The 15,039-nt window shown below is 46.8% G+C and overlaps 1 protein-coding gene across 2 annotated transcripts in view; it reads left to right on the top strand.

Moving 5' to 3' along the window:
• The window catches only part of HIP1 (huntingtin interacting protein 1), a 404,747-nt gene that overhangs the window by 233,997 nt on the left and 155,711 nt on the right, over positions 1-15,039 (top strand). For both annotated transcript variants that reach the window (XM_078679590.1, XM_078679591.1), the window contains one exon: positions 8,673-8,745. In XM_078679590.1, the coding sequence (XP_078535716.1) occupies positions 8,673-8,745 (73 nt within the window). The remainder of the gene's footprint in view (positions 1-8,672; positions 8,746-15,039) is intronic.

Here is a 15,039-nt window from a genome sequence, read left to right as displayed (position 1 = left end):
CCACAATGCCACTCCAAGTTCCCGCATACTGACAGACACACAGTATGCAACAAGTGCCTATCACCAGACCACAAGGAAGAAACCTGCCCAGCCTGTGCCCAATTCCCTTTGAAGAAAACCATTCGGTCTCGACGGGCCGCTAGGCAAGAGATGCAGCGACAGGCACCGGAACCAGACAACATCTTCGAGGATGAACAGGAGCTTCCAGAAGGAGAAGATTCGGATCTAGAGATAGTCACCGTCGAGGACCACTCGGACTCCGATGACGAAATCCCACCGGGGCAAACCGTGAGTACATTGCCCCCGACACCAATTACCCCGTTACAGAAGGCTCCGATCGAGGCATTGCCTAAAGGCCTTAGCCAAGATCCAAAACATCATTCAGCAGCCCCGCCATCCGGCTCGGCTCCGAAAACAAAGATTAAGCCTTCAGACCCCCCAGGTCCAAGTAACGTTATCCCAAAGAAGGTTCCGGAACCCAAAAAGGTCATCGACCCGAAGGGCGTCGAACCAAAGAAGGCCGTACAGCCTAAAGGCGTCGACCCGAAGAAGGCAGTCGAGCCAAAAAGCGCCGACCCGAAGAAGGCCTTCGACCCAAAGAAGGCCGCTGCTCCAAAAGTCGTCGAACCGAAGAAGGTCGCCAGCACAGAGGGCGTCGTACCGAAGCCTGTGGCCCAGCCGAAGAAGGTTATCGAGCCAAACAAAGGCACCGACCCAAAGACACGTGCTCCTAAATAAACGGTCGATTCGAGACAAATCGTCGACTCGACAAAAGACAGTCAACCTAAAAAACCTGTCAAGCACAGAAAGCGCATCGAACCTAAAGATCCGGTCGATCCGCAATCAGTCGTCGACCCGGACAAACAAACTGGGCCGAGGAAGAGCAATAAGGCACCGAAAGTCATCGAACCAAAAAAGGTTGTCGACCCAAAGGCAACGGTCGATCCAAAAAACACTGAGCCAAAAAAGTCAAAGACACAGCCACGGACAGTGGAAGAAGAACTCTTCCATCCAGAGGCATCAGAGGATCAGGCAAAAATATATATCAACCCAGAGACTGGTAAAGTCACAATCCTACACAGGAAAAAGAGGCCATTGGACACGGACTCTCATTCCCCCATTCCTCTAAAGAAAAAGGACTTTGGGACTTCTCCCTCTAGGCCCTTCATTCCTTTCTATCCCACTATGCCTACTACGCCTTTTGCTCCTTACTCTCCTACGCCATCTGGGGACAATGAGGGCGATACAGGGGAAGATTCTCAATATGATTTTAACTATCCAGAGGATCCTAACCCTCAAAATGAACCATGGGTAGAGCCAACTGATCCATATGACACACATCCCATCCCTGACACCTCCTCATACCCAACAAAGCCGTCACCTACTGACGACACCATTGTCTTCAACCAGCTAATAGATAGGGCAGCGCAGTACCACAGCGTAGACATGCACAATGAACCTATAGAAGAAGACTTTTTATTTGACACATTCCCTACTTCTGAGAAAAATGTCAGAACACTTCCTATGTTGAAAGGGGTGCTAAAACATGCGCCAGATATATTTAAAGATACAGCCAGGGCACGTGTAATCAATCCCAGGATTGAAAAGAAATATAGAGCGGCCCCTACAGACCCTACTTATATCAGAGGTCAGTTGCCATTAGATTCACTAGTGGTGGCTAATGCGCGCAAACGGGCCAACTCACAGACAACAGGAGAAGCTCCACCTCCTGATAAGGAGTCCAAAATACTAGAGGGCTTGGATAAAAGAGTAGCATCACAGGCCTCCAATTCATGGAGAATTACAAATACACAAGCTCTACTAGCTCGTTTCGACAGAGCACACTATGACCAGCTTGAAAGTTTGATGCAACACCTGCCTGAGCCTTTCAAAGCACAAGCTAACGACCTCATAGAGGAGGGGTAATTTTTTACAAACGCCTCCATTAAATGTGCGCTTGACACAGCTGAGACTGCAGCCAGGTGCATTAACACTAGCGTCTTATTACGAAGACACGCATGGCTACGCATTTCTGGCTTTAAGAACGAGGTGCAATCCACCATTCTTAACCAACCTGTCAATCAAGACTTCCTTTTCGGCCCTGCAGTCGACACCACTTTAGACAAAATGAAAAAGGATACAGAAACCGCAAAATCAATGGGTGCATTGCAGTTTCAACAACACAGAGGTTCCTTTCGACGCTCCTCATACAGAGCAGCTACACGAGGCAATACTTCACAAACCTCTTCTACATACAAAAGCAACACCCAAGGTTCCTTTAACAAGAACTCCAACAGAGGAGGTTATAGGGGCAACAATAATAAGGGAAGAGGACGTGAAGGCAATAATACCAGAGCCTCCACTGCCGCAAAACAGTGACTTCATCACACTACCTCCAGACCATCTAACATCGGTCGGAGGCAGGATTCAACAATTCCTACCTGTCTGGAACTCAATTACCACAGAGAGGTGGGTGAGACAAATTATCCAGTATGGTTATTGCCTAGAACTCACTTCTACTCCACCAAACATACCACCCAGACACCGCCCTATGTCCAAAGAACACATCACCCTGCTAAAACAAGAGATGAAATGCATGCTGGAAAAGGGGGCCATAGAGCCAGTCCCTTTTCAACACCAAGGGACAGGAGTATACTCACTATACTTCCTTATTCCCAAGAAGGACGGTTCACTCAGACCAATATTGGACCTCAGACCCCTAAATCAATACATACTGTCGGAGCACTTCCATATGATCACACTCCAGCAAGTGCTCCCGCTGCTCCAGCAAGGAGACTTCCTAGCAACATTGGACCTCAAGGATGCGTATTTTCACATACCCATCCATCCAGCTCACAGAAAATATCTCAGGTTCACAATAGAAGGTCAACACTACCAATTCAAGGTTCTCCCCTTCGGGGTAACCACGGCTCCAAGAGTGTTTACAAAATGCTTAGCGACAGTAGCTGCACATCTCAGGAGGCAACACATCCACATGTTCCCATACCTAGACGATTGGCTAATACAAGCAAAATCGTACAAACAGTGTGCAAGAGGACACTTCTCAAACACTTCAGCTGCTACACAGCCTAGGTTTTTCGATAAACTACCCAAAATCGCATCTACAACCATCCCACACACAACAATATCTGGGAGCTACTATAGATACCTCAGTGGCAAAGGCATATCCAAACTCAGCGAGGATAGCCAACATGCAGATGCTCATTCGCAAATTTCTGCCACAACACTCCTTGCCAGCTCGAGTCTTCATGCAGCTCATAGGCATGATGGCCTCCTGCATATTCATTGTCCTCCATGCCCGACTTCAAATGCGTCCATTGCAAGAATGCCTAGCACGGCAGCGGAACCAAGCTCAAGGACAACTAAAAGACCTAGTGTTGGTAGACAGTCGCGCTTACAACTCTCTGCAGTGGTGGAACCCACAAAACCTTTATGGGGGGCGACTGTTCCAAGAGCCGGTTCCACAATTAGTACTAACAGCGGACGCATCACTGACAGATTGGGGAGCCCACCTACTTCAATACACAGTACAAGGGCTCTGGACAATCAAACAAAATAAGCTGCATATCAACCAGCTAGACCTGCTAGCAATATTCCTAGCTCTAAAAGCATTCCAAAATACCTGTACAGCAAGACTGTGTTGATCCGGACGGACAACATGACAGCCATGTACTATATCCAGAAACAGGGAGGAACACACTCCCCACAGCTGTCCCACTTGGCACAGAGCATATGGAAGTGGGCAATTCCAAAACACATCTTTCTCCTGGCAGAACACCTCCCAGGGAAATACAATCAAATAGCGGATCTGCTCAGCAGACACAGCCAACAACTACACGAATGGGAGATTCACCCCCAAGTTCACCAGCCATTCTTCGAACAGTTGGGGCACCCAGAGATAGACCTGTTTGCCACAAACAAAAACTCAAAATGGTACTTTGCCGCCAGGTTCCCACATCCGTTGTCACAGGGCAATGCGATATGGATGAACTGGTTAGGCAGATTTGCGTACGCTTTTCCCCCAGCACCACTGATTCCGCTGGTGGCACGCAAAATGTGGCAACAGTCACTCACACTGATCCTAGTTGCTCCCATATGGGCGAGACAGCCATGGTACACAACGTTCCTGGAGCTTTCAGTAGTTCCTCATCAAAGGCTGCACCTCGCACCCCATTTTCTAACCCAGAACCATGGAGAAATCAGACACCCAGATCCCAATCAGATGAACCTAGCGATCTGGCTCCTGAAATCTTAGAATTTGGATACCCTAACTTGCCTCCAGACTGCATGAACATCATTAAGGAGGCAAGATGACCAACTACTAGAGCATGCTATGCAGCTAAATGGAAAAGATTTGTTATTTACTGCAACAATAACCAAATCAACCCATTAGATGCTTCCATTCAAAACATTATATGTTACCTACTGCATCTTCAAAGATGCAACCTAGCATACTCTTCAATAAAACTACACCTTGCTGCTATAGCAGTATACCTTCAAAACAGGCAACACCTTTCACTGTTTAAAGTACCAGCAATCAAGGCTTTTATGGAGGGTCTTAAAAGGGTAATTCCTCCAAGGCACCCACCTTCCCCAGTCGGAACCTAAATATAGTACTTACCAGACTTATGGGACCTTCTTTCGAACCTCAACACTCATGCAAATTGCAATTTCTAACATGGAAGGTGGCATTCTTGATTGCCATTACCTCACTCAGGCGAGTTAGCGAGCTACAAGCACTAACAATTCAAGAACCCTTCATGCAAATACATGCCAAAAGGGTAGTTCTTAGAACAAACCCTAAGTTTATGCCAAAGGTCGTATCCACTTTCCATATTAATCAATCAATAGAGCTGCCAGTGTTCTTCCAAAATCCACAGTCAGTAGCGGAAAGAGCCCTACACACACTGAATGTAAAGAGAGCTCTGCTTTATTATGTGGACAGAACGAAATAATTTAGACAAAACAGAGCAATTATTTGTTGCTTTTTCACCACAACATAAAGGGAATCCCATATCAAAGTCAGGAATAGCCAGATGGATAGTTAAATGCATTCAAATATGTTATCAAAAGGCTAAACGCACTTTAACTGTACCCCCAAGAGCACACTCTACGCGAAAAATGGGGGCATCCATGGCAATATTCCTCTTGAAGACATATGTAGAGCAGCCACATGGACTGCCATACACACTTTCACAAAACACTACTGTGTAGACGTGCAACCAAAGCAGCAAGCTGCTGTAGGCCACTCTCTTTCAAACTGCTGCAGCTGGCACAGGTAACCACCGCTAGAGGAGATACTGCTGACATTCATATCGCCTGCCCTCCTCCCCGGTGCCTGTTGCAGCTGCAGCATTATCTTTTGCATGGCCATCTCTTACTTTATTATCTCCATCTCTGCCACAATGGCGAAAAACAATCTGAAGATGGAGAAGATGCTCATGCGCACTATAGTCCAGGGGAGGAGTCACCTATCTCGTGATACTTCGAAGACTCTTCCAGGACAACAAGGTGCAATCATCCGGACCCAACACTAGGCGGCGATCTATGCACAGATATGAATGTCAGCAGCCCTACAGGCCAAGAACAGATGCATACTGGTAAGTAGCATATTACTTCTCTAGGTCTTCTTTGGTCTCAGTTTTGCTAACTCTTGATCCCTATGTAATTCTCTCACTGAAATCTTGTCCCACTGCCCGTCTCATCCTCTCGCTAGCTCATCTTCTGCCACTGCCTCCTCCATGTCATGAGTTGCGCCGTGTCCTGTTCTCTGTCCCTGCCCCACTCGTTCTTGGCCACTGCCCCTCTCTTAACTCTGGCCTAACCTCTCTAATTCTTTTCTGCTCTCACACTCTTTCCATGACTCTCCCACCGCCCCTCATATTCTCTACCACCGCCCCTCTCATTCTCTGCCACCGCCCCTCTCATTCTCTGCCACCGCCCCTCTCATTCTCTGCCACCGCCCCTCTCATTCTCTGCCACCGCCCCTCTCATTCTCTGCCACTGCCCTTCTCATTCTCTGCCACTGCCCTTTCCATATTCTATCACTGCCCCTCCCATATTCTGCCACTGCCCCTCATACTCTGCCACCGCTCTGTCATTTTCTGCCACTGCCCCTCTCCTTCTCTTCCACCGCCCCTCTCCTTCTCTTCCACCGCCCCTCATACTCTCCCACCGCCATTTTTGAAGCTAGACGTCCTGTTCTGTTGCCTGACCTGTGTTCACTCCCTGGCTCACCTGTACATTCTTGAAGATAGACGTGCTCTCCTGTTGCATGGCTGGTGCGCTCTTTTCCTGCCTCACCTGTGCATCTCCTGTTGCCTGACCTCTGCTCACTCCCCGCCTCACCTGTGCATTCTTGAAGCTAGACGTGCTCTTCTATAGCCTGTCTTGTGCTCACTCCCTGCCCCACCTGTGCATTCTTGAAGCTAGACGTGCTCTCCTGTTGCCTGTCTTGTGCTCACTTCCTGTGTCACCTGCGCATTCTTGAAGCTGGGCACGCTCTCCTGTTGCTTGGCGCGTGCTCTCCTGTTGCCTGGCGCGTGCTCTCCTGTTGCCTGGCGCGTGCTCTCACGCTGCCTAGCTTTGTAAAAGCTCCTCCGTTCCCTCAAGTGTGCTCCTTTGCTGCCTAACTTCAGCATTCTTGCAGCTTGGCATGTGCTGCCATCTTGCTCTCACTGCCATCTGACTGCCTGCCTCATCCTCTCTCTAGTTTTTTTTTTTTTGCGCCTCCCCTTTGCTGCCTATCTTGTACGCTGATTTTTTCCTGCTCTGCATGTGGTGTCTTCAGTACGCCTGGGCGGAGTTCAGCGAAACTCCGCGAAGTGCAAAAAAAGTCCCCAGAGCTCCGCAAGCGGTGGAGTGCGCTCGATAAACGTCCTTACCTCCCCACCCCAAAAACAATAACGTTTTTAAAAGAAAAAAGCACAGTAAAACACGCAATGGTCAAGCCAACAATGCCAGACCTCATGGCTCTACCAATCGTTCTTGGTCACGCCTGTCTGTCTCTTTTTTTTGTCTCCTGCCTCTTTGGGCGCATCGTTTCTCTTTCGGTTGCTGTCTTATTTCTTGTTTTATTCTCTCTTGCTGTCTGCCCCTGCCATTTTCTGTTGCTGCCTATCGCCTTCTCAGTCTCCCTTCTGCGTTTCCTTTCTCTGCCGATCTCATTCCCCAACACTGCTGCTCCAAATCTGTTACTTGTATTTACTGTCTTTGCTAGTCTGTCTTTTAACTGCCTTTCTTAGTCTCTCTTGCAACCTCGTTTGATTTTTTTTTCTTGCTTGTCTGTTTCCTACTGACTGTCTCATTTTTTGGTGCCGTCTGTTTACCTTATCGATCTTCGCAGGCCTGTCTTGTTTTCTGTCACTGCCTGCCTCGTCCACTGTCTCGGTTTTCTGTGCTTGTTCTCTATCACTGCCTGTTTAGTTCTCTTCTGTTGCCAGCCTTGTTCTCTGTTGCTATCTGACTTGTTCCCTTTGGCTGCCTGTCTCCTTCTGTATTGTTACCTACCAAGTTTTCCGCTGCTGTCTGTCTAGCTGGCTTCGTTGATTATATTTTCCTGTCAGTGTCTGGTTTTGTTTTCTGTTGCTGCATGTGTTGTTCTCTGATGCTGTTTGTTTTGTTTGTTATCGCTGCCTGCCTTGTTTTCTGCCTTTGACTGTGTTGGTCTTGGTTGTTGCCCACGACTGTCTTATTTCCTGTCCCTGCCTGCCTTTTTCTCTGTCTGCCTTGTTCTCTGTCGCTGCTTGTTTTGTTCTCCTTGCTGGCGGTCTCTCTCCCTATGGTTGTCTCCTTATCTGTCTGTACTTATCTCTTTCTTCTTCTGTTTTTTTCTCGGTGAGGTCTGTCTTGTTCTTTTACTGCATGTCTCATTTTATTGCCACATTATTTGTTCTCTGTCGCTGCATCCTGTTGCATACAGTCTTGTCTGATTTCATTGTGTTGCTGCGTTACCATCTTGCTGTGTGTCACTACACGTCTCATTCTTTGTGGCTCACTGTCCACCGCTGCCTGTTTCATTTTTTGTGGCTGTTTGTTGGTTGACGGATGTCTCATTCTAAGCTGTGTGTCATTCCTGTGGCTCCCTGTTATTGCAAGTTTAATTCCTTTATTATCTGTCTCATTTGTTGCTATCTTGATGTTTCTTCACAGTTGCTGTATGTCTCATTCACCGTGGCTGCCTGCCTGTCACTGCTTGTCTCCTCCATTACTGCCTGTCTTATTTGTTGCTGCCTTAATGTCTTGTTTACTGCAGCAACACGTCTCATGTTTTCACTGTGTGTCAGTCGTGCGGCTGCCTGTCTGTCACCGCTTTTCTCCCTCTTTTGCTGCAGGTCTCATTTTCTGCAGCTGCCTTCCTGCCTGTCACGCTTGCCTCATTCTTTTGTTGCATGGGGCATTCTCTGTGGCAGCCTGTCTCTTTTGCTGCATGTCTCATTCTCTGCAGCTGCCTCTCTGTCACCGCTTGTCTCTCTCTTTTACTGTATGTCTCATTATCTACGGCTACCTGTATGTCACCGCTTGGCTCCCTTTTTAGCTGCATTTGTCATTCTCTGTGGCTGCCTGTCTGTCTAAGGTTGTCTTCTCCGGTTGCTGCATGTCTCATTCGCTGCGGCTGCCTGTCTCATTCTCTGTCTCCCCCTCTCTTGCAGGGACAGGTTGATTGACCAGCTCTACCGAGAGATCCGTGCTCTGAAGGAAGAACTGGGGCTCTTCAAGTCAGAGGTGAGGACAGCAGCGATCCCTGATTTCCATAAGCAGTATCTCTGGGCCCTAATCTCACTCATCCGACGTGCACATCTTTATTCAAGCAGCTGCTGCAAGCAGACACTCAGATGCAAACCTCTATCGAGCATTTCTGTATACATTCACGAATCTATTCAAGATAATCTTTTGTGTCCTTTATAAATGTCACCAGAGGCAAAACAAATATGAGAAGCACAGTAGGAGTCACAGAAAGAGAGTGCATAGGGAAGCATGGGAAGGGGTGGGCCTCTCCCCTACCTCTCTGAAAAGAAGGTGCGTGGTAGGGAAACAAGCCCCCGTCCAACAGGATCCCCTTCTAAAATAGTCAGTGAAAATAAAAATGAATATAAAAATGTCGGCATTTGTACTTGGAACCTATTTGGTTGGCATTGCTTAGCACTAGGGACCTGGTTCATATATGAAAGCCTTCTGCAAACCTAACTCAGAGGTATAAGAAAGCTGTTGCAGTTCCTGAGATTTTAAAGCACAACGTACATTTATGATGTCTGCCTGGTGGATTTTCCACCATTGTAATTTTAGGGTTCCAGTCCTTTTCTTAGGGTGAAGGGCAGTCATTCCACACTGGTCTGTATCTTGTGCAGGTACTGGGGTTCACCAGGCGCTCGCACAACCATGCCACACCCTTTTGCACTTCAAGTTGAGCAGTCAGTGCTCACTCGAGGAGGTGGAGAAATTAGAGACTAAATAACACTCAATGCCCAGCCATTGTGAAGCTTAAAAAAATAATAGGATTTTTATTAACAGGTAAGCAGAAACAGCAGTCACTGTGGAAAGTAAAAGGCGTTACCGTCTTCTAGGGCTGAGAGACTGCCCCAAATGATTTTATAGCGCTTATGGACCACACGCTATGTTTTAAATTCCATGGGCGTTATGATCAGTTTTACGCTCTGATGCAGTGTTTGTGAACTCTGTCTTGAAGTCTCTTCAGTTTTACTTCCATGTTTGTAAATATAGGGCCCGATTTTGACGGTAAGCATTCTCCGTTGCCACGGCAATGGAGTATCCTTTCCACCAATATAATTGTCTGCCCTCTGGATGTATGACTGACCCGTACAGCAAAGTTCCAATACATGGGCAGGAACTGCCTTGACGGTGGTTCTAGTCAATAGCCGAAATGTCCAACAAGCTGATGGACATTCAAAATTTGGTAGGTGGGTACTTAGTCAGGACCACAGAGCCCTTTACTTTGTCTGCCACACGGAGTGCAATCCATTGGCCAAGGTCTAAACCAGTCCCATAGTCTGTCAGTAGGTCAGAGGTCTAAACAAAGCAATACAATGCTGCAGCTCCTATATTTTCCGTCAAAAAAGCTGTCAAAGAATCCATCTAACACTTAAAACACGGTCATACCCTAGTTAAAATATATGGTGATTTAGACGAGTCTTGGTGTCCAGTAGGAGAGGGCTACTGGGAATGCAGTAGTCTGTGTCCTGTCTAGACACTACTTTTATCAGGACCAGCAAACTGGTTTCAGTGGTTTTAAATGGGGAGAAATAGGAGAGGGTCAGCACAGACTTTAGTGTTCCCGGTGCAAAGTAACTTTAATAGCCTTTGTCTCAAACAGCTGGACATGGTCATTGCTTTCTCATGCCAATGCCACGTATGCGATTCGAGCCTTTACCGTTTCCAGCCCAGCATGCAGTGGAGTTTAACAGTAGGGACCAAACAGAACTTTAACCTGTGCTTTTCTTGTAATGGTACACACTAAAATGATGACTCTTAACGGTATCACAATGAAGAGAAATGACCACGTCTGCCAGTGAGACCTGTCCATGATGGTAGGGGTGTAATGAAGACCTCTGTGTACTTCTGTGGCTGAATTGGAGGCAGATACTGGTTCCCTAAACAGATAAAGTAGATGGAGGGTGGAAAGGATCTGTGATTGTGCTCATTTAGTGATTGGGCAGGAAAGCTTTTAGACAAACAGGTTGTCTTGTCTAGGTCTAACTTTTCCATCGACCAACTGGCATGCAGGAGTCTCATACCTTCTAAGTCATTTCAGTTCCTTAAGGTGTTTGCCACACAGATTTTTCAGTCAGCTGGGAATTGAGTAAGTCCTCTTGGGAGACAGCTCCTCTCTGCACTGATTAGTCCACCTCCTCTTTCTTTACACTGTACTACAAGAGGATTCAGGAGTCCTAGGCCAGTGAATCTCAGGGCCTTGGTGAATTGCTATTTCTAAGGGGCACTTCTGACTGCAGATTCCGCACCTTTAGAATTCCCCCAGACTTGAAACTGAATATTTTCTAGCAATTACTCCCACGTACGTGCTGGTGTGAATGACCATTGGACTCTGCGGTGACCTCACGCTACCTCCAGAAGTGACCACAAAAGCTGTACATAAGTGACAGCCCTGAGCTCTGACATCAGTTCTTTTCTTTCCGCATCCTTTAACTCAGACTCGGAGCTCCACTCCCAAAATTTTGTCTGTGTTTCACCAGTTCCAAAATTGTTTATCTAGGCAGTGTGCTAGAGAAATGTTTCCTCTGAAGACCACAGGTTTCAAACCTTACTATGACTTTAGGAAGTAGATGCTTGTGATGTCTAGAGTTTAAATTTCTGATGTAGTCCAGTATGAGTATTTGCCCACCTGTGCGTCTACCTCTTTAGGGGGCCTTCCTGTCTCAGCAGCAGGGCATGGTTCTGCACCTACATCTGATCAAAATACACATCCTTGCATGGAGATTTAGTGGCATCTACTTAATGGGTTTCATTTGTCTGCAAAAGGAGCAGATGTTTATCCATGTGACTTGGTGCCTGTAAGCGCAGTCCATTTGCAAGCCTTGAGTTGGTGGGTTATTATTATTATTATTTATGGAATTTGTTAAGCGCGTGGCTACCCCCACTGGGGGTGTCCCGTCGCTGTGGACAGCAGCGGTAGTGACCATGGAGATTAGTAGCTGGAGAACAGCCATGTTTTCAATTTGGACCTAAATTGAGATTCTGATTCAATCAGTCTGAGGTTTAACGGGAGGGAATTCCATAGCTTAGCAGTGACCACCGCAAAAGCTTAGCCTCCTCTTCTAGAGCGATGGAAACAGGGGGGGGAGCAAGAGACGAAGGTGGTTGGATCTGAGTGCACGAGCTGAATGGACCTGCTTCAATCTGTTTCTGAGATAGCCTGGTCCCCTCCCATTCAGTGCCCTGAAGGTCAGAACCAGGGCTTTGAACTAGATACGGTGGGATATCTGAAGCCAGTTCAGGTTCTTTAAGTATGGGGAGATAGAATGGCGATAGGGGACGTGGCATATCAATCTTGCCGCCGCGTTCTGGGCAATCTGCCATCGATGGCGTAGATATGCAGGAGCCCCTACATAGAGGCTATTAGAGTAGCCCAAGTGGGAAGTAATGAGGGCGTGCACGACAGTCCTCATCGAATCCCTGGACAGATAGGGGGAGATCTTTTTAATCATTTGTAATTTGCCAAAACAGGTTATCCTGTGTGTAAAAACATGCCATCTGCTGACCAAAAAGGAGCATACTGATTGCCTTTGAGCTCATTCCACCAAAGCCTAGGCCATCACAACAGCAATGGCAAGAGGTTTTTTGGTGTTGAACAACTTTCAGGCTGCTACATGGGCATTTGTACTCACCATCAACAGTCATTACTGTCTCGACAATCGAGTCTATAGGGCCATGTTAGCTGCTCAGTCCTGCAGGACTTTGTGGTGTAAGTCCATGCCTCAGACCATCTTCCTTTTTGGAGATACTGCTTTAGTATGTGTTCAAAAAATACGGAATCTATGATAAGAAGTATCCATAAGAAGAACAAGGTACTTCACTTCAGTAATACTCTAGCTAACCACAGATTCCTCAACCCCCATGCCATGTTCCCCAGAGTGGACGTTTAGGCTTCTGAAAAGGATCCAAGTTAGATTTTGCACACTGAGGCTCTTGCAGCCTGTCACAGTCGAGCTGTGTCTGAGGGCACGGAGGAGTTTCAAAGGAAAAAAGGCACCAGCATGCACCAGCATGCAGTGGCTGCGCCTATACATGGCTCTTCGCTATCATTTCCATGCAGCGGTTTGTGGGTGTCGCCGAGTCAGATGGCACCATCTATTGGCATGTGGGTGCAGTTTCTAGAAAAGGTCTGTATCCAGTCTGGCACCTGCCAAATTTCATAGGGCGAGGAATCTGCTGTTAGAGTATCCACGAGTAGGACCATTACTAAAAGTAAGTAAGTTGTTCTTCTCTTTGAATGGCCAACAGAAGAATACAAGTTTCTTTGAAGGTTCTTCACACGGTATCTACTCTTCACTATCAGGAAAGGAATCACCTGGATCACTTGCTCCTGAATTGTTTACATGACTGGATGGGTGGAAATAAAACCATTAGACAGTTTCAAAAGCCAGCATTCCTGCTTGATCATCGTCTCCTTGGGCACTGAGAATGACCGCTATAGGTTTCAGGATGCAATTCAATTCTTGTGTATAGGAAACATTACGTTTTGTATACGAGAGAGAAGCAGGCGACTTGATGGCATCTCTTACAGATGGGAATGGGTTACATGTTGATGTAAATTTCCCCTATTCAAAGTTTTTTGGGGGGTCCGAATTGTAGACCTAAATAAGTCTAAACAAACATGTTGTGTTTAACTTTCTTTTCAATTGAATATTTCAAAAATGTCTCCTAAAGTTATTTTTTTTGTCTTTTGTGCTACTGGGGGAACTGCTTACTGCTTAATTGTAGACCCCCTTTCCATAACCCATTTTTCCTAATTATTTTTTAAGGGAGTAAGCTGTAACCCCTTCACTCCCTGACGTTCATCTTTCAGTATGGCCCATCCTCATTTTCTCCTTCCAGTCCTGCTCCCGCTCTTTTTTATTAGATGGGTTGGGCTCGAGTTTGACTAGCTCAAAGATTCCTGTCTCCAGGTCTGTCCATTGCTGCCACTTCCTCTTGTCTCTGGTCTCTTTTTTTTTTTTAGGTCTCGCCTTTTCCATTCCACAGGAATGGAAAATGGGGAGAATTCTAGTGGTCAAAATACTCGTCAAACTAAGGCTTTTTCGGTGCGGTTTTCTTCAAGTTCACGTGGCCACAGGCACGCGCTTTTGGGCCATAAACTTTCACGGCCATCTGTTCCCCAGCTCCAGCACCTCCCCTCTCTCTCCCCGCACACAGCCTTACTCCGATTTCTCCTCCCCCTCCCCAGCCAGCTTCCCCCAGGCCGTGTTCCCTCCCACCTTTCCTTTTGGGCCATAAACTTTCACGGCCATCTGTTCCCCAGCTCCAGCACCTCCCCTCTCTCTCCCCGCACACAGCCTTACTCGGATTTCTCCTCCCCCTCCCCAGCCAGCTTCCCCCAGGCCATGTTCCCTCCCACCTTTTCTCCTCTCTGTCCCCCTCTCTCTGTACATCCTTTAACTTTGTCCACCTCCTCCTTTATCTCAGCTCCCGTCTTTCTCGCTGATCTCCTTGTACTTTCTCACATGTCATCCCCTGTCTCACGTTTCTCACCGGTTCTTTTCACCTCTCTTTCACCTGACTGCGAGACCTATTGGCAACGCCAGTGCTTGTTCTACTCCCCACTGCAACAATAGCTTTCCTTCCGTCTCCCTCCGTCCCCTTCCGGCAATGTAGGCCAGAGTGTTTTTGTGTGATGGTTCGCTTAAAATGGTGAACCCATCAATTCTCTTTAAAATTACATTTGTAAGATGTCACTGTATTTAATTTCTAAACCGTTATTTAACTTTAATATTATATCAGAAGACTCATTTTGGATGGGATAGCTTAACTTTAATCTGAGTCCCCATGTGAAGCCTTCTCATGTTAAAAAAAAGCTGAGTTGAACGACTTTCATTGTTAACTAATGGTCAATATTCTTTCTTCTTGTGGCCCCCAAGATATTTTATATAGGACAACTAGTCAAACGTCTTTGCCGTTTTCTTGAATCCTCTAGTACTCTGGATGCTTCTTAGGCCGGCTTCTTCAAGTAGGTACTCCTTGTGTTTTTGTACAAATTCAGAGTAAGAGGTAAAAACTGTGGTGATTCTTATCAATTACATTAAACACAGTTGAATGTTCTATCCTGTAGGACTGCCCAGCACATTTCTACTTTAGATCTCTTCTTACCAACCAGTTCAATTCTATGATGCTGCCTCCATTCTTTGCTTCTCCCACCCATCAGGAGTTTGATGCCTCCTCAGAGGTCTGCCTTATCACACCTGTTTTGAGCCTCTGGCTGCGTTCATCTGCTCTAAATGCATTGGTGTCTACATATACACCTATGACACCTAGCTTAATGTTGGGCTG

Source organism: Lissotriton helveticus, chromosome 3_1 (genome assembly GCF_964261635.1).
Source record: "Lissotriton helveticus chromosome 3_1, aLisHel1.1, whole genome shotgun sequence".
In the NCBI taxonomy this organism is placed as follows: Eukaryota; Metazoa; Chordata; class Amphibia; order Caudata; family Salamandridae; genus Lissotriton; species Lissotriton helveticus.
Note: the sequence above shows the minus strand (reverse complement) of the source record. Positions and strands in the feature narration are given on the sequence as shown.